General features: G+C 48.9%; 1 protein-coding gene across 2 annotated transcripts in view; it reads right to left on the bottom strand.

The window, feature by feature from the left end:
* Nucleotides 1-18,830, bottom strand: part of LOC110516429 (filamin-A) — a 179,143-nt gene that overhangs the window by 27,384 nt on the left and 132,929 nt on the right. For both annotated transcript variants that reach the window (XM_036989132.1, XM_036989133.1), the window contains exons 40-42: nucleotides 10,743-11,009; nucleotides 10,490-10,627; nucleotides 4,860-4,975 (exon numbers count right to left, since the gene is read on the bottom strand). In XM_036989132.1, coding sequence (XP_036845027.1) covers nucleotides 4,860-4,975; nucleotides 10,490-10,627; nucleotides 10,743-11,009 — 521 coding nt within the window. The remainder of the gene's footprint in view (nucleotides 1-4,859; nucleotides 4,976-10,489; nucleotides 10,628-10,742; nucleotides 11,010-18,830) is intronic.

Genomic DNA, 18,830 nt, shown 5'->3' with positions numbered 1-18,830 from the left:
CTGTGACTGACCCTAAACAGAGAGTACACAGTGGCAGAATACCTGTCCACTGTGACTGACCCTAAACAGAGAGTGGCAGAATACCTGACCACTGTGACTGACCCTAAACAGAGAGTGGCAGAATACCTGACCACTGTGACTGACCCTAAACAGAGAGGACACAGTGGCAGAATACCTGACCACTGTGACTGACCCTAAACAGAGAGGACACAGTGGAAGAATACCTGTCCACTGTGACTGACCCTAAACAGAGAGTACACAGTGGCAGAATACCTGACCACTGTGACTGACCCTAAACAGAGAGTGGCAGAATACCTGACCACTGTGACTGACCCTAAACAGAGAGTGGTAGAATACCTGACCACTGTGACTGACCCTAAACAGAGAGTGGCAGAATACCTGACCACTCTGACTGACCCTAAACAGAGAGTGGCAGAATACCTAACCACTGTGACTGACCCTAAACAGAGAGTGGCAGAATACCTGTCCACTGTGACTGACCCTAAACAGAGAGTGGCAGAATACCTGACCACTGTGACTGACCCTAAACAGAGAGGACACAGTGGCAGAATACCTGACCACTGTGACTGACCCTAAACAGAGAGTACACAGTGGCAGAATACCTGTCCACTGTGACTGACCCTAAACAGAGAGTGGCAGAATACCTGACCACTGTGACTGACCCTAAACAGAGAGTGGCAGAATACCTGACCACTGTGACTGACCCTAAACAGAGAGGACACAGTGGCAGAATACCTGACCACTGTGACTGACCCTAAACAGAGAGGACACAGTGGCAGAATACCTGTCCACTGTGACTGACCCTAAACAGAGAGTACACAGTGGCAGAATACCTGACCACTGTGACTGACCCTAAACAGAGAGTACACAGTGGCAGAATACCTGACCACTGTGACTGACCCTAAACAGAGAGGACACAGTGGCAGAATACCTGTCCACTGTGACTGACCCTAAACAGAGAGTACACAGTGGCAGAATACCTGACCACTGTGACTGACCCTAAACAGAGAGTACACAGTGGCAGAATACCTGACCACTGTGACTGACCCTAAACAGAGAGTGGCAGAATACCTGTCCACTGTGACTGACCCTAAACAGAGAGTGGCAGAATACCTGACCACTGTGACTGACCCTAAACAGAGAGTGGCAGAATACCTAACCACTGTGACTGACCCTAAACAGAGAGGACACAGTGGCAGAATACCTGACCACTGTGACTGACCCTAAACAGAGAGTACACAGTGGCAGAATACCTGTCCACTGTGACTGACCCTAAACAGAGAGTGGCAGAATACCTGACCACTGTGACTGACCCTAAACAGAGAGTACACAGTGGCAGAATACCTGTCCACTGTGACTGACCCTAAACAGAGAGGACACAGTGGTAGAATACCTGACCACTGTGACTGACCCTAAACAGAGAGTGGCAGAATACCTGACCACTGTGACTGACCCTAAACAGAGAGTACACAGTGGCAGAATACCTGACCACTCTGACTGACCCTAAACAGAGAGTGGCAGAATACCTGTCCACTGTGACTGACCCTAAACAGAGAGTGGCAGAATACCTGACCACTGTGACTGACCCTAAACAGAGAGGACACAGTGGCAGAATACCTGACCACTGTGACTGACCCTAAACAGAGAGTACACAGTGGCAGAATACCTGACCACTGTGACTGACCCTAAACAGAGAGTGGCAGAATACCTGACCACTGTGACTGACCCTAAACAGAGAGTACACAGTGGCAGAATACCTGACCACTGTGACTGACCCTAAACAGAGAGTACACAGTGGCAGAATACCTGACCACTGTGACTGACCCTAAACAGAGAGTACACAGTGGCAGAATACCTGACCACTGTAACTGACCCTAAACAGAGAGGACACAGTGGTAGAATACCTGACCACTGTGACTGACCCTAAACAGAGAGTGGCAGAATACCTGACCACTGTGACTGACCCTAAACAGAGAGTACACAGTGGCAGAATACCTGACCACTGTGACTGACCCTAAACAGAGAGTGGCAGAATACCTGACCACTCTGACTGACCCTAAACAGAGAGTGGCAGAATACCTGACCACTGTGACTGACCCTAAACAGAGAGTGGCAGAATACCTGACCACTGTGACTGACCCTAAACAGAGAGTGGCAGAATACCTGACCACTGTGACTGACCCTAAACAGAGAGTACACAGTGGCAGAATACCTGACCACTGTGACTGACCCTAAACAGAGAGTACACAGTGGCAGAATACCTGACCACTGTAACTGACCCTAAACAGAGAGGACACAGTGGTAGAATACCTGACCACTGTGACTGACCCTAAACAGAGAGTGGCAGAATACCTGACCACTGTGACTGACCCTAAACAGAGAGTACACAGTGGCAGAATACCTGACCACTGTGACTGACCCTAAACAGAGAGTGGCAGAATACCTGACCACTCTGACTGACCCTAAACAGAGAGTGGCAGAATACCTGACCACTGTGACTGACCCTAAACAGAGAGTGGCAGAATACCTGACCACTGTGACTGACCCTAAACAGAGAGTGGCAGAATACCTGACCACTGTGACTGACCCAAACTTAAGGAAAGCTTTGACTATGTACAGACTCAGTGAGCATAGCCTTGCTATTGAGAAAGGCCGCCGTAGGCAGACATGGCTCTCAAGAGAAGACAGGCTTTGTGCACACTGCCCACAAAATGAGGTGGAAACTGAGCTGCACTTCCTAACCTCCTGCCCAATGTATGACCATATTAGAGACACATATTTCCTTCAGATTACACAGATCCACAAAGAATTAGACAAATCCAATCTGGGGCTTAGAGTTTTGGGCCAGTAACCGAAAGGTTGCTGGATCGAATCCCCGAGCTGACAAGGTAAAAATCTGTCGTTCTGCCCCTGAACAGGGCAGTTAACCCACTGTTCCCCTGAACAGGGCAGTTAACCCACTGTTCCCCGGTAGGCCGTCATTTTAAATAAGATTGTGTTCTTAAAATAATAATAATAACCTCCCATATCTACTGGGTGAAATACCACTGTGTGACGTCACAGCAGTAAGATGTGACCTGTTGCCACAAGAAAAGGGAAACCAGTGAAGAACACACACCATTGTAAATACAACCCATATTTATGTTTATTTATTTTCCCTTTTGTACTCTGCACAAAACTGTATATAGACAAATTCCTTTATTCATTTGGAGTGTAATGTTTACTGTAAAAATAAAAGTTTATTTCACTGTTGTTTATTATATATTTCACTTGTTTTAGCAGTGTACACATATTTTCCCATGCCAATAAAGCACTTTGAATTAAATTGAATTGAGAAAAGAGAGAGGAGACAGAAAGTGAGAGAGAGAGAGAGAGAGAGAAGAGAAAGAAGAGTGAGAAAGAGAGAGACAGAGAGAGACAGAGAGAGATAGAGAGAGAGAGTGAGAGAGAGAGAGAGAAGAGAAAGAAGAGTGAGAAAGAGAGAGAGAGAAGAGAAAGAAGAGTGAGAAAGAGAGAGAAGAGAGAGAGAGAGAGAGAGAGAGAGAGAGAAGAGAGAGAGAGAGAGAGAGAGAGAGCACCCATTTCAACTTCTTTAACCCTTTAGCACCTAGAGAAGGGGAGGAGCGGTGGAGTGAGGGGAGGGAAAAGGAAGGTGGGGGGCTGTTGAGAGACTTTAGATTGAGGCACGAGAAACACATCTTTACTATCCCACAAACCCTTGCACCAGCGCGACCCTACACCTGACCTCTAACCACTAACCCACTGAGAACCTCTTGTTGTGCTTGTTACATTCCCCAGTTTATGTGTTGTAGTTTGTGTATTTGCATGTGTTTATTTCAGGAAATGGCTTCCTGAAATCCCTCAAGCAGCTGATTGGTCGACTCCATGGCTAATTGGAGAGCTGACCCCGCCCCCTCGTCAAGACGCAGCTGTCTCCAGTTACACGTTCATTCTGAAGCTATATAAAAGCCAGTGTTCTGTTCAGGAGGGAGTCATTGCTGGGAGGTCATTGCAGAGAGATTGAATGTGAGGGAGGTCATTGCTGAGAGAGGAGGCTGATGGCTGTGGATAATTTACTATGTTAGTTGTTGGTAGCAGTTGGTATGTTCTGTGAGTTTGTTGCTCAGGTAGAGCTTATTTGATGTCCTTTGTTTCTTAGTTTGTTTGAGAAATGATTTGTTCTCCTGTTTCATTTGTTCCCAGGGGTGAAGGGGAAGGCACCTAGGGAGTGCTTAGGCAAGAGGCCAGCGGGCATACATATACCCGTAGTATATTCATTGTCTAGGCACACTAGGTAAGACCTGGGCGGACCACCCCCTGTATTTTGGTTAGGGCACCAGGTGGTGGTAAGTATTGGTTAGGCAGGTAAGATAGGAGAGGGGGGGGCTTTGAGATTTACTTTCTTTGCTTTGGTTCCGTCCAGCCCCTTTTCCCCATATTACCGTGTAAAGGAATAAAGTCCTTGTAAACGGTACCACATTCTGCCTGTTGTCATCCTTACTCACGCCTACAGTCCATACCTCTTTCACTTCACGGAGAGTTTAGTTGTAGCAGGGTGTTGCGTTCATAGAGGCGTGCGTAACAGTGCTCAACAGAAACCTGCTGCGATGGTCAGACTAGATACAGACCAATTACTGTTGTTGTAATTATACTGTAAATGTCCTGTAATGTATAGGATCATTAGCAGGGCTATTTTAATTTATAATAATTGTATATAATAAGTGTTGACCTGTCTGTCTCTGTCTGTCTGTGTCAATCTCCCTGCCTCTCTGCCCCTCCCCAGGCTGCTGCATTGTGGGTAGCATAGTCCTGGGTGTGTGTGTGTCCCTGAGTCTCACCTGAAGACCGGCAACAGTGAGTCGTCTGGCGTCATCAGAGGGCGACGCCACGGGAACCACGAAGGGACTGTCAGGGATGTGCTCTTCGTTGAAACGGACAGACACCTCATAGTTTCCTGCAACACACACACACACACGTTAGATACACACAGTACGTTAGATACACACACTGTTAGACACACACACCTTTAAAATATTTGTTTTAGAGTGAGATGTAAAGGTGGAGACAGAGAGGAAAGGTTCCTGTCCCCAGGGTGGTCTGGAGACAGGGAGGAAGGGTTCATGTCCCCAGGGTGGTCTGGAGACAGGGAGGAAGGGTTCCTGTCCCCAGGGTGGTCTGGAGACAGGGAGGAAGGGTTCATGTCCCCAGGGTGGTCTGTCTGGAGACAGGGAGGAAGGGGTCATGTCCCCAGGGTGGTCTGTCTGGAGACAGGGAGGAAGGGTTCATGTCCCCAGGGTGGTCTGGAGACAGAGAGGAAAGGTTCATGTCCCCAGGGTGGTCTGGAGACAGAGAGGAAGGGTTCATGTCCCCAGGGTGGTCTGGAGACAGAGAGGAAGGGTTCATGTCCCCAGGGTGGTCTGGAGACAGAGAGGAAAGGTTCATGTCCCCAGGGTGGTCTGGAGACAGAGAGGAAAGGTTCCTGTCTCCAGGGTGGTCTGGAGACAGGGAGGAAGGGTTCATGTCCCCAGGGTGGTCTGGAGACAGGGAGGAAGGGTTCCTGTCCCCAGGGTGGTCTGGAGACAGGGAGGAAGAGTTCATGTCCCCAGGGTGGTCTGGAGACAGGGAGGAAGGGTTCATGTCCCCAGGGTGGTCTGTCTGGAGACAGTGAGGAAGGGTTCATGTCCCCAGGGTGGTCTGGAGACAGAGAGGAAGGGTTCATGTCCCCAGGGTGGTCTGGAGACAGAGAGGAAGGGTTCATGTCCCCAGAGTGGTCTGGAGACAGAGAGGAAAGGTTCATGTCCCCAAGGTGGTCTGGAGACAGAGAGGAAGGGTTCATGTCCCCAGGGTGGTCTGTCTGGAGACGGAGAGGAAGGGTTCATGTCCCCAGGGTGGTCTGGAGACAGAGAGGAAGGGTTCATGTCCCCAGGGTGGTCTGTCTGGAGACAGAGAGGAAGGGTTCATGTCCCCAGGGTGGTCTGTCTGGAGACAGGGAGGAAGGGTTCATGTCCCCAGGGTGGTCTGTCTGGAGACAGAGAGGAAGGGTTCATGTCCCCAGGGTGGTCTGGAGACAGAGAGGAAGGGTTAATGTCCCCAGGGTGGTCTGTCTGGAGACAGGGAGGAAGGGATCCTGCTCCCAGGGTAGTCTGGAGACAGAGAGGAAGGGTTCATGTCCCCAGGGTGGTCTGTCTGGAGACAGAGAGGAAGGGTTCATGTCCCCAGGGTGGTCTGTCTGGAGACAGAGAGGAAGGGTTCATGTCCCCAGGGTGGTCTGTCTGGAGACAGAGAGGAAGGGATCCTGCTCCCAGGGTAGTCTGGAGACAGAGAGGAAGGGTTCATGTCCCCAGGGTGGTCTGTCTGGAGACAGAGAGGAAGGGTTCGTGTCCCCAGGGTGGTCTGGAGACACAGAGGAAGGGTTCATGTCCCCAGGGTGGTCTGGAGACAGAGAGGAAGGGTTCATGTCCCCAGGGTGGTCTGGAGACAGAGAGGAAGGGTTCATGTCCCCAGGGTGGTCTGTCTGGAGACAGAGAGGAAGGGTTCATGTCCCCAGGGTGGTCTGTCTGGAGACAGAGAGGAAGGGTTCATGTCCCCAGGGTGGTCTGTCTGGAGACAGAGAGGAAGGGTTCATGTCCCCAGGGTGGTCTGGAGACAGAGAGGAAGGGTTCATGTCCCCAGGGTGGTCTGGAGACAGAGAGGAAGGGTTCATGTCCCCAGGGTGGTCTGGAGACAGAGAGGAAGGGTTCATGTCCCCAGGGTGGTCTGTCTGGAGACAGAGAGGAAGGGTTCATGTCCCCAGGGTGGTCTGTCTGGAGACAGAGAGGAAGGGTTCATGTCCCCAGGGTGGTCTGTCTGGAGACAGAGAGGAAGGGTTCATGTCCCCAGGGTGGTCTGTCTGGAGACAGAGAGGAAGGGTTCATGTCCCCAGGGTGGTCTGTCTGGAGACAGAGAGGAAGGGTTCATGTCCCCAGGGTGGTCTGTCTGGAGACAGAGAGGAAGGGTTCATGTCCCCAGGGTGGTCTGTCTGGAGACAGAGAGGAAGGGTTCATGTCCCCAGGGTGGTCTGTCTGGAGACAGAGAGGAAGGGTTCATGTCCCCAGGGTGGTCTGGAGACAGAGAGGAAGGGTTCATGTCCCCAGGGTGGTCTGGAGACAGAGAGGAAGGGTTCATGTCCCCAGGGTGGTCTGTCTGGAGACAGAGAGGAAGGGTTCATGTCCCCAGGGTGGTCTGTCTGGAGACAGAGAGGAAGGGTTCATGTCCCCAGTGTGGTCTGTCTGGAGACAGAGAGGAAGGGTTCATGTCCCCAGGGTGGTCTGGAGACAGAGAGGAAGGGTTCATGTCCCCAGGGTGGTCTGGAGACAGAGAGGAAGGGTTCATGTCCCCAGGGTGGTCTGTCTGGAGACAGAGAGGAAGGGTTCATGTCCCCAGGGTGGTCTGTCTGGAGACAGAGAGGAAGGGTTCATGTCCCCAGGGTGGTCTGTCTGGAGACAGAGAGGAAGGGTTCATGTCCCCAGGGTGGTCTGTCTGGAGACAGAGAGGAAGGGTTCATGTCCCCAGGGTGGTCTGTCTGGAGACAGAGAGGAAGGGTTCATGTCCCCAGGGTGGTCTGTCTGGAGACAGAGAGGAAGGGTTCATGTCCCCAGGGTGGTCTCTCTGGAGACAGAGAGGAAGGGTTCATGTCCTCAGGGTGGTCTGGAGACAGAGAGGAAGGGTTCATGTCCCCAGGGTGGTCTGTCTGGAGACAGAGAGGAAGGGTTCATGTCCCCAGGGTGGTCTGTCTGGAGACAGAGAGGAAGGGTTCGTGTCCCCAGGGTGGTCTGGAGACACAGAGGAAGGGTTCATGTCCCCAGGGTGGTCTGGAGACAGAGAGGAAGGGTTCATGTCCCCAGGGTGGTCTGTCTGGAGACAGAGAGGAAGGGTTCATGTCCCCAGGGTGGTCTGGAGACACAGAGGAAGGGTTCATGTCCCCAGGGTGGTCTGGAGACAGAGAGGAAGGGTTCATGTCCCCAGGGTGGTCTGGAGACAGAGAGGAAGGGTTCATGTCCCCAGGGTGGTCTGGAGACAGAGAGGAAGGGTTCATGTCCCCAGGGTGGTCTGGAGACAGAGAGGAAGGGTTCATGTCCCCAGGGTGGTCTGGAGACAGAGAGGAAGTGTTCGTGTCCCCAGGGTGGTCTGTCTGGAGACAGAGAGGAAGGGGTCATGTCCCCAGGGTGGTCTGTCTGGAGACAGAGAGGAAGGGTTCATGTCCCCAGGGTGGTCTGTCTGGAGACAGAGAGGAAGGGTTCATGTCCCCAGGGTGGTCTGTCTGGAGACAGAGAGGAAGGGTTCATGTCCCCAGGGTGGTCTGGAGACAGAGAGGAAGGGTTCATGTCCCCAGGGTGGTCTGTCTGGAGACAGAGAGGAAGGGTTCATGTCCCCAGGGTGGTCTGTCTGGAGACAGAGAGGAAGGATTCATGTCCCCAGGGTGGTCTGGAGACAGAGAGGAAGGGTTCATGTCCCCAGGGTGGTCTGTCTGGAGACAGAGAGGAAGGGTTAATGTCCCCAGAGTGGTCTGTCTGGAGACAGAGAGGAAGGGTTAATGTCCCCAGGGTGGTCTGGAGACAGAGAGGAAGGGTTAATGTCTCCAGGGTGGTCTGTCTGGAGACAGGGAGGAAGGGATCCTGCTCCCAGGGTAGTCTGGAGACAGAGAGGAAGGGTTCATGTCCCCAGGGTGGTCTGGAGACAGAGAGGAAGGGTTCATGTCCCCAGGGTGGTCTGGAGACAGAGAGGAAGGGTTCATGTCCCCAGGGTGGTCTGTCTGGAGACAGAGAGGAAGGGTTCATGTCCCCAGGGTGGTCTGTCTGGAGACAGAGAGGAAGGGTTCATGTCCCCAGGGTGGTCTGTCTGGAGACAGAGAGGAAGGGTTCATGTCCCCAGGGTGGTCTGTCTGATGACAGAGAGGAAGGGTTCATGTCCCCAGGGTGGTCTGTCTGGAGACAGAGAGGAAGGGTTCATGTCCCCAGGGTGGTCTGTCTGGAGACAGAGAGGAAGGGTTCATGTCCCCAGGGTGGTCTCTCTGGAGACAGAGAGGAAGGGTTCATGTCCTCAGGGTGGTCTGGAGACAGAGAGGAAGGGTTCATGTCCCCAGGGTGGTCTGTCTGGAGACAGAGAGGAAGGGTTCATGTCCCCAGGGTGGTCTGTCTGGAGACAGAGAGGAAGGGTTCGTGTCCCCAGGGTGGTCTGGAGACACAGAGGAAGGGTTCATGTCCCCAGGGTGGTCTGGAGACAGAGAGGAAGGGTTCATGTCCCCAGGGTGGTCTGTCTGGAGACAGAGAGGAAGGGTTCATGTCCCCAGGGTGGTCTGGAGACACAGAGGAAGGGTTCATGTCCCCAGGGTGGTCTGGAGACAGAGAGGAAGGGTTCATGTCCCCAGGGTGGTCTGGAGACAGAGAGGAAGGGTTCATGTCCCCAGGGTGGTCTGGAGACAGAGAGGAAGGGTTCATGTCCCCAGGGTGGTCTGGAGACAGAGAGGAAGGGTTCATGTCCCCAGGGTGGTCTGGAGACAGAGAGGAAGTGTTCGTGTCCCCAGGGTGGTCTGTCTGGAGACAGAGAGGAAGGGGTCATGTCCCCAGGGTGGTCTGTCTGGAGACAGAGAGGAAGGGTTCATGTCCCCAGGGTGGTCTGTCTGGAGACAGAGAGGAAGGGTTCATGTCCCCAGGGTGGTCTGTCTGGAGACAGAGAGGAAGGGTTCATGTCCCCAGGGTGGTCTGGAGACAGAGAGGAAGGGTTCATGTCCCCAGGGTGGTCTGTCTGGAGACAGAGAGGAAGGGTTCATGTCCCCAGGGTGGTCTGTCTGGAGACAGAGAGGAAGGATTCATGTCCCCAGGGTGGTCTGGAGACAGAGAGGAAGGGTTCATGTCCCCAGGGTGGTCTGTCTGGAGACAGAGAGGAAGGGTTAATGTCCCCAGAGTGGTCTGTCTGGAGACAGAGAGGAAGGGTTAATGTCCCCAGGGTGGTCTGGAGACAGAGAGGAAGGGTTAATGTCTCCAGGGTGGTCTGTCTGGAGACAGGGAGGAAGGGATCCTGCTCCCAGGGTAGTCTGGAGACAGAGAGGAAGGGTTCATGTCCCCAGGGTGGTCTGGAGACAGAGAGGAAGGGTTCATGTCCCCAGGGTGGTCTGGAGACAGAGAGGAAGGGTTCATGTCCCCAGGGTGGTCTGTCTGGAGACAGAGAGGAAGGGTTCATGTCCCCAGGGTGGTCTGTCTGGAGACAGAGAGGAAGGGTTCATGTCCCCAGGGTGGTCTGTCTGGAGACAGAGAGGAAGGGTTCATGTCCCCAGGGTGGTCTGTCTGATGACAGAGAGGAAGGGTTCATGTCCCCAGGGTGGTCTGGAGACAGAGAGGAAGGGTTCATGTCCCCAGGGTGGTCTGTCTGGAGACAGAGAGGAAGGGATCCTGTCGATTATGATCACTGGGCCTACCACACACACACACACCTGACTCCTGGACCATGTAGGATACTCCACTGGATCCGTCCTTGCGGTCCTCGAAGGTGATCTCTGCTTTACTGGGCCCCTCCACCATGATGCTGAGACCCCCTGCACCTGCCTCCCGCGTCCAGATACTGAACTCAGCTACACACACACACACACACACACACACACACACACACACACACCAGAGAGGGAACAGTACACACACTGTCAGTGGTGTTAACTAGTAAGGTATAATAATTACACACACACATACCTGGTACTCCAGCCTCTGCCCTCTCCAGCCCGGGCCCCCCAGCGCGGACCTTGTGGGCTCCTCCTTCTCCAAAGGGCCCCACTGTGAACTGGAAGGGGCTGCCGGGCACGTGCACGCCCGCATACTTCACACACACTGTGTGTACGCCGGTCTCCGTGGGAACAAAGCGGATGCAGTAGGTGTTGTTCTCTCCCTCCATGATGTCAGCCTCCTGGACCTGACCAGATGGACTGGTCACCTGGGCCATCATGTCTGCTATGCTGATCTCTGATCTCACACACACACACACACATACACATATATAGGTGTCACACCTCCATCCCAGGCCACACCTCCATCCCTAGTCACACCTCCATCCCTAGTACCTGGTCACACCTCCATCCCTGGTCACACCTCCATCCCTGGTCACACCTCCATCCCTAGTACCTGGTCACACCTCCATCCCTGGTCACACCTCCATCCCTAATACCTGTTCACACCTCCATCCCTGGTCACACCTCCATCCCTGGTCACACCTCCATCCCTAGTCACACCTCCATCCCTAGTCACACCTCCATCCCTAGTACCTAGTCACACCTCCATCTCTAGTACCTGGTCACACCTCCATCCCTAGTACCTGGTCACACCTCCATCCCTTGTCACACCTCCATCCCTAGTACCTGGTCACACCTTCATCCCTAGTACCTGGTCACACCTCCATCCCTAGTACCTGGTCACACCTCCATCCCTAGTACCTGGTCACACCTCCATCCCTAGTACCTGGTCACACCTCCATCCCTAGTGCCTGGTCACACTTCCATCCCTAGTCACACCTCCATCTCTAGTCACACCTCCATCCCTAGTGCCTGGTCACACCTCCATCCCTAGTGCATGGTCACACCTCCATCCCTAGTACCTGGTCACACCTCCATCCCTAGTACCTGGTCACACCTCCATCCCTAGTCACACGTCCATCCCTAGTCACACCTCCATCCCTAGTCACACCTCCATCCCTAGTACCTGGTCACACCATCCCTAGTCACACCTCCATCCACAGTCACACCTCCATCCATAGTCACACCTCCATCCCTAGTACCTGGTCACACCTCCATCCCTAGTACCTGGTCACACCTCCATCCCTAGTACCTGGTCACACCTCCATCTCTAGTACCTGGTCACACCTCCATCCCTAGTATCTGGTCACACCTCCATCCCTAGTCACACCTCCATCCCTAGTCACACCTCCATCCCTAGTACCTGGTCACACCTCCATCCCTAGTATCTGGTCACACCTCCATCCCTAGTCACACCTCCATCCCTAGTCACACCTCCATCCCTAGTACCTGGTCACACCATCCCTAGTCACACCTCCATCCATAGTCACACCTCCATCCCTAGTACCTGGTCACACCTCCATCCATAGTACCTGGTCACACCTCCATCTCTAGTACCTGGTCACACCTCCATCCCTAGTATCTGGTCACACCTCCATCCCTAGTCACACCTCCATCCATAGTCACACCTCCATCCCTAGTACCTGGTCACACCTCCATCCCTAGTACCTGGTCACACCTCCATCCCATCACTTGGCCTTAAATTGTTCCAATTTGTTTTCAATCGGTCACCCATACTATTTCAATATTGAAACAATAAATCATACAATTTTTGTGTGTTAATGATGGTGGATTATTTTCCAAGTTTTTAGTCGAAAATGTTGAAAAGAGAATCGTCCAGCCCATTGGGTATCTCATTACACCCCCATATGTCATGTCTGACAATTGAATCATTACACCCCTCTAAAATTAACCGCCGCCATTGGTGTAACCCCTATTACCAGTCTGTTGAACCTCTCTTTAAAGAATGGAAAGCTGCCGCGGTCATCCCCCTCTTCAAAGGGGGTGACACTCTAGACCCAAACTAAAGTCTTCAAAAGCCAGTTAATAAACAGATTACAGACCATTTCAAATCCCACAGTACCTTCTCCGCTGTTCAATCTGGTTTCCGAGCCGGTCACGGGTGCACCTCAGCCACGCTAAAGGTACTAAACGATATCATAACCACCATCGGTAAAAGACAATACTGTGCAGCCGTCTTCATCAACCTGGCCAAGGCTTTCGACTCTGTCAATTACCGTATTCTTATCGACAGACTCAATAGCCTTTGTTTCTCAAATGACTGCCTCGCCTGGTTCACCAACTACTTCGCAGACAGAGTTCAGTGTGTTAAATCGGAGGGCCTGTTGTCTGGAGGGCCTGTTGTTGGCAGTCTCTATGGGGGTGCCACAGGGTTCAATTCTCGGGCCGACTCTTTTCTCTGTATACATCAACGATGTCGCTCTTGCTGCTGGTGATTCTTTGATCCACCTCTACCAGACAACACCATTCTGTATACATCTGGCCCTTCTTTGGACACTGTGCAACTAACCTCCAAATGAGCTTCAATGCCATACAAGACTCCTTCTGTGGCCACTAACTGCTCTTAAACGCTAGCAAAACCAAATGCATGCTTTTCAACCGGTCGCTGCCCGTGTCCGCCCGCCCGACTAGCATCACTACTCTGGACGGTTCTGACCTAGAACACGTGGACAACTACAAAGAGCTAGGTGTCTGGCTAGACTGTAAACTCCTTCCAGACTCATATCAAACATATCCAATCCAAAATCAAATCTAGAATCGGCTTTCTATTTCGCAACAAAGCCTCCTTCACTCACGCCGTCAAACTTACCCTAGTAAAACTGACTATCCTACTGATCCTCGACTTTGGCAATGTCACCTCCAAAATAGCAGTCTATCACAGTGCCATCCGTTTTGTTACCAAAGGGCCTTATACCACCCACCACTGCGACCTGTATGCTCTAGTCGGCTGGCCCTCACTACATATTCGTTGCCAGACCCACTGGCTCCAGGTCATCTAAAAGTCTATGCTAGGTAAAGCTCCGCCTTATCTCAGCTCACTGGTCACCATAACAACACCCACCCGTAGCACGTACTCCAGTAAGAGTACTACATAGCCCATCTGTAAATAGCCCACCCAATCTACCTACCTCATCCCCATATTGTTTTTATTTACTTTGCGGCTCTTTTGCACACCAGTATCACTACTTACACACCATCATCTGCTCATCTATCACTGTTAATCTGCTAAATTGTAATTACTTTGCTCCTATGGCCTATTTATTGCCTTACCTCCTCATGCCATTTGCACACACTGTATATAGACTTTTTTTTTTATTTCTATTGTGTTATTGACTGTATGTTTGTTTATTCCATGTGTAACTCTGTGTTGTTGTTTCTGTTGCACTGCATTGCTTTATCTTGGCCAGGTCGCAGTTGTAAATTAGAACTTGTTCTCAACTAGCCTAACTGGTTAAATAAAGGTGAAATACAATTTTCAAAAAAATGTCATGTCTTGAAATATGAATTGTCCAGCACATTGGGTATCTCATTACACCCCCATATGTCATGTCTTGAAATATGCAGACAGGCGGATTAAAAGTATGTTTACAAAGTTAACAACTTTTTAGCTCGCCCCACAACTTCCAGACTTGATAGCATTCCCAGAAAGCTTATTGGATAATAAAAGGATTATTGACTAATTGTTAGTTTTACACTAAAGACATGACTCTGCCTTAGTGCTGTAGATTTTGTGAATTTCTTCTCTTGTGTAATACATGATATACATTAGTTTATACTGAATTAAACGTATATCTTTGTTAACTGTATTTTTGTTAGTTATGCTCCAACTTTCCCTCCATCTTGTGCCAATATCAGTTATTTTCCAGTCTTGGTTCCAGTAGTTAATATTTTTTTCAAAGAGACTGTCAGTGTGGTATGCTCTCTGCAAGGTTTTGTATATCTTCCTTATCATTATGAACATCCTTTTCTGACTCAAATAAGATTCCCTCAAGCTTGCTATGATGTCCAAAAGACTTCAAATAGACATTTCCTCAAGGTTGCTATGATGTCCAAAAGACACTTTTAAGTTGCATGTATTTGGTCAGTCTAAAATTACTTTTTAATTCTTTCATGGAAATAATTGTATTTCCTATTATCAAGTAATTTACGGCTTCTATGCCTTTATTTTTCCATGTGGACCAATTTATCATTGAATTCTGAAAAGTTATCCAGGGATTGTTCCATAGGGTTGTGTTTTAAGCCTTGAGACAATTGAGGTATGGATTGTGTATGTGTGCCATTCAGATGGTGAATGGGCAAGACAAAATATTTAAGTGCCTTTGAATGAGGTATGGTAGAAGGTGCCAGGCGCACTAGTTTGTGTAAAGAACTGCAACACTGCTGGGTTTTTCCACACAACAGTTTCCCATGTGTATTAAGAATGGCCCACCACCCAAAGGACATCCAGCCAACCTGACACAACTGTGGAAAACATTGGAGACAACATGGGCTAGCATCCCTGTGGAAAGCTTTCAACACCTTGTCGAGTCCATGCCTCGATGAATTGAGGCTGTTCTGAGGGCAAATGGAACATTTCTGGGATGTTTTATTTCAGTTCGTGAAACATGGGACCAACACTTCACGATTTACATTTTTATTTTTGTTCAGTGAATATTTGTTTGTTAACACTTGTAAATCATTCTGAGTATTTAATATTTGTTGTGGTCCATTTAAAGTATTGCTGTACATCATGAGTTATTCTTTTTTTTCAATTGCATTTACTTCATGTTTTTCCACATATATTTTATAACCTAAGAAATTGTATTATTCTGGAAATGTTTTCAATACTGGTCAGATATATCAGGAGATCATCTCTTTACCAATACTGATACCTGTTACGTTTGGGTCCTGTCTAATTCTTTCTGCAAGCGATTCAATGCCAGTGCAATCAGGAGGGGGGAGAGGGGACATCCCTGTCTTGTTCCCCTTTCTAAAGCAATTTCATTAGATAATGTATTATCTGTGTATATTTTTGCTATAGGACATGTATATAATATTTTTAATAACATTTCTAATTGCGGCTAGAAAGTTGAAAGCTTCCAAGGTTTTGAATAGAAAAGGCCATTCAAGACTTTTCAACATCAACAACTATTATTGATGAATCTATATCTTGTTTTTTTGTTGACTGTATTTAAGTAAAATATGTTCTTGTATGTGTTAGTAAGTGTCTATTTTTTAATAAACCCCTGTTTGATTGATATGTATCAAGTCTGCTCAGACTTTTGACTGTATATTGCTTATAAGCTTTGTTATTATTTATTGTCACAATTTATTAAATGTATGGGACTATAATCTGCAGGGGACTCCAGATTCTCCTGGTGTTAATATACAGTAACTGAAATAACTGTTTGATAGATGGAAATAGGAAGTACTGAATTGAATGAAATGTGTGTTGTCATTTGTGTAAATAGGGGGGTGTAACGAGTGCACTGAGAGTAGGGAAGCAAGTTCAGGGAGTGTTTCAATAAATACATTTAAAAATAAACACAACACAAACAACGCACCGACTTGAAAACAGGTCAATAACACCTGAGGAAAGAGCCAAGGGGAGTGACAGAAAGAGGGAAGATAATCAAGGAGGTGATGGAGTCCAGGTGAGTGACAGAAAGAGGGAAGATAATCAAGGAGGTGATGGAGTCCAGGTGAGTGACAGAAAGAGGGAAGATAATCAAGTAGGTGATGGAGTCCAGGTGAGTGACAGAAAGAGGGAAGATAATCAAGTAGGTGATGGAGTCCAGGTGAGTGACAGAAAGAGGGAAGATAATCAAGTAGGTGATGGAGTCCAGGTGAGTGACAGAAAGAGGGAAGATAATCAAGGAGGTGATGGAGTCCAGGTGAGTGACAGAAAGAGGGAAGATAATCAACTAGGTGATGGAGTCCAGGGGAGTGACAGAAAGAGGGAAGATAATCAAGTAGGTGATGGAGTCCAGGTGAGTGACAGAAAGAGGGAAGATAATCAAGGAGGTGATGGAGTCCAGGTGAGTGACAGAAAGAGGGAAGATAATCAAGTAGGTGATGGAGTCCAGGTGAGTGACAGATATAGGGAAGATAATCAAGGAGGTGATGGAGTCCAGGTGAGTGACAGAAAGAGGGAAGATAATCAAGTAGGTGATGGAGTCCAGGTGAGTGACAGAAAGAGGGAAGATAATCAAGGAGGTGATGGAGTCCAGGTGAGTGACAGAAAGAGGGAAGATAATCAAGTAGGTGATGGAGTCCAGGTGAGTGACAGAAAGAGGGAAGATAATCAAGTAGGTGATGGAGTCCAGGTGAGTGACAGAAAGAGGGAAGATAATCAAGGAGGTAATGGAGTCCAGGTGAGTGACAGAAAGAGGGAAGATAATCAAGTAGGTGATGGAGTCCAGGTGAGTGACAGAAAGAGGGAAGATAATCAAGTAGGTGATGGAGTCCAGGTGAGTGACAGAAAGAGGGAAGATAATCAAGGAGGTAATGGAGTCCAGGTGAGTGACAGATATAGGGAAGATAAACAAGGAGGTAATGGAGTCCAGGTGAGTGTCAGATATAGGGAAGATAAACAAGGAGGTAATGGAGTCCAGGTGAGTGACAGAAAGAGGGAAGATAATCAAGGAGGTAATGGAGTCCAGGTGAGTGTCATGGAGCGCAGGTGCACGAGACGATGGTGACCTAGAGGCCGGAGACGGAGTATACCTGACAGGGGGCTACTTTGTCCCAAAATATTGAATAGAATTTTATGGGAAAGCCATCCATTCCTGGTGCTTTTCTCCATGCTAAAGTTAACAGTATCTAATATTTCTTCTCTATTTTTAATAATAACTGCTGGGTCTAAGAAGGCTATAGGATCCGTTCAACTGTTGTTTATTTCTGATATAATTTTCATAGAAGCTTTTAACATTGTCATTAATCTCACTGTTGTTTAATTCTGATTTCCATACATAGAAGCTGTTAACATCGTCATTAACCTCACTGTTGTTTCTAATTATTGCTTTTGTATCTTCGTCTTTTAACATTATAACTGGTTTAGCGTGTATTAGTTTTGTGAGAGCTGTGAGATGTCTACCGGGTTTATTTGGCATTAACTAGTATGCTTTATTTGAGTTGAACCTGTTTTGTTGTCTCTATTCAAAAGTCAAAGATTGTTTAAATCCTGCTTAAATTCAGACCTGTTCTTCTTTACCTTGTAAATATTCTTTATGGTATTTTTCTAAGATAGTGATTTAATTTTCTTTAATTGTAATTTCTAAAAGAGATTTAACTATTGCTGAGTATGAGATTATTGTTCTCCTAATGTATACCTTAAAGGCATCCCCAATTATATTGGGGGTCGGCTTTTCTCTGTCCTCTACGTCTACATTTGTAATGGTAAAAGGTTGTCATTTTTCATTTCTGTATTTAATACATTTCAGGTCCAGAAGATGTACTCTGTTCATTCTCCACATTCCGTTGCTAAACGTATTTTCTGTAGGTGTAATTAAGCAAAGCTCTGCCATCCCATCATTAAGCAGAGCTCTGCCATCCCATCATTAAGCAGAGCTCTGCCATCCCATCATTAAGCAAAGCTCTGCCATCCCATCATTAAGCAGAGCTCTGCCATCCCATCATTAAGCAGAGCTCTGCCATCCCATCATTAAGCAAAGCTCTGCCATCCCATCATTAAGCAGAGCTCTGCCATCCCATCATTAAGCAGAGCTCTGCCATCCCATCATTAAGCAAAGCTCTGCCATCCCATCATTAAGCAGAGCTCTGCCATCCCATCATTAAGCAGAGCTCTGTCATCCCATCATTAAGCAGAGCTCTGTCATCCCATCATTAAGCAGAGCTCTGCCATCCCATCATTAAGCAGAGCTCTGTCATCCCATCATTAAGCAGAGCTCTGTCATCCCATCATTAAGCAGAGCTCTGTCATCCCATCATTAAGCAGAGCTCTGTCATCCCATCATTAAGCAGAGCTCTGCCATCCCATCATTAAGCAGAGCTCTGCCATCCCAGTAACTGAAAGGTTGCAGTCGAACCCCCGAGCTGACAAGGTACAAATCTGTCATTCTGCCGCTGAACAAGGCAGTTAACCCACTGTTCCTAGACCAGTTAACCCACTGTTCCTAGACCAGTTAACCCACTGTTCCTAGGCCGTCATTGAAAATAAGAATTTGTTCTTAACTGACTTGCCTAGTTAAATAAA

The sequence above is a fragment of the Oncorhynchus mykiss genome, chromosome 9 (assembly GCF_013265735.2).
Source record: "Oncorhynchus mykiss isolate Arlee chromosome 9, USDA_OmykA_1.1, whole genome shotgun sequence".
In the NCBI taxonomy this organism is placed as follows: domain Eukaryota; kingdom Metazoa; phylum Chordata; class Actinopteri; order Salmoniformes; family Salmonidae; genus Oncorhynchus; species Oncorhynchus mykiss.
Note: the sequence above shows the minus strand (reverse complement) of the source record. Positions and strands in the feature narration are given on the sequence as shown.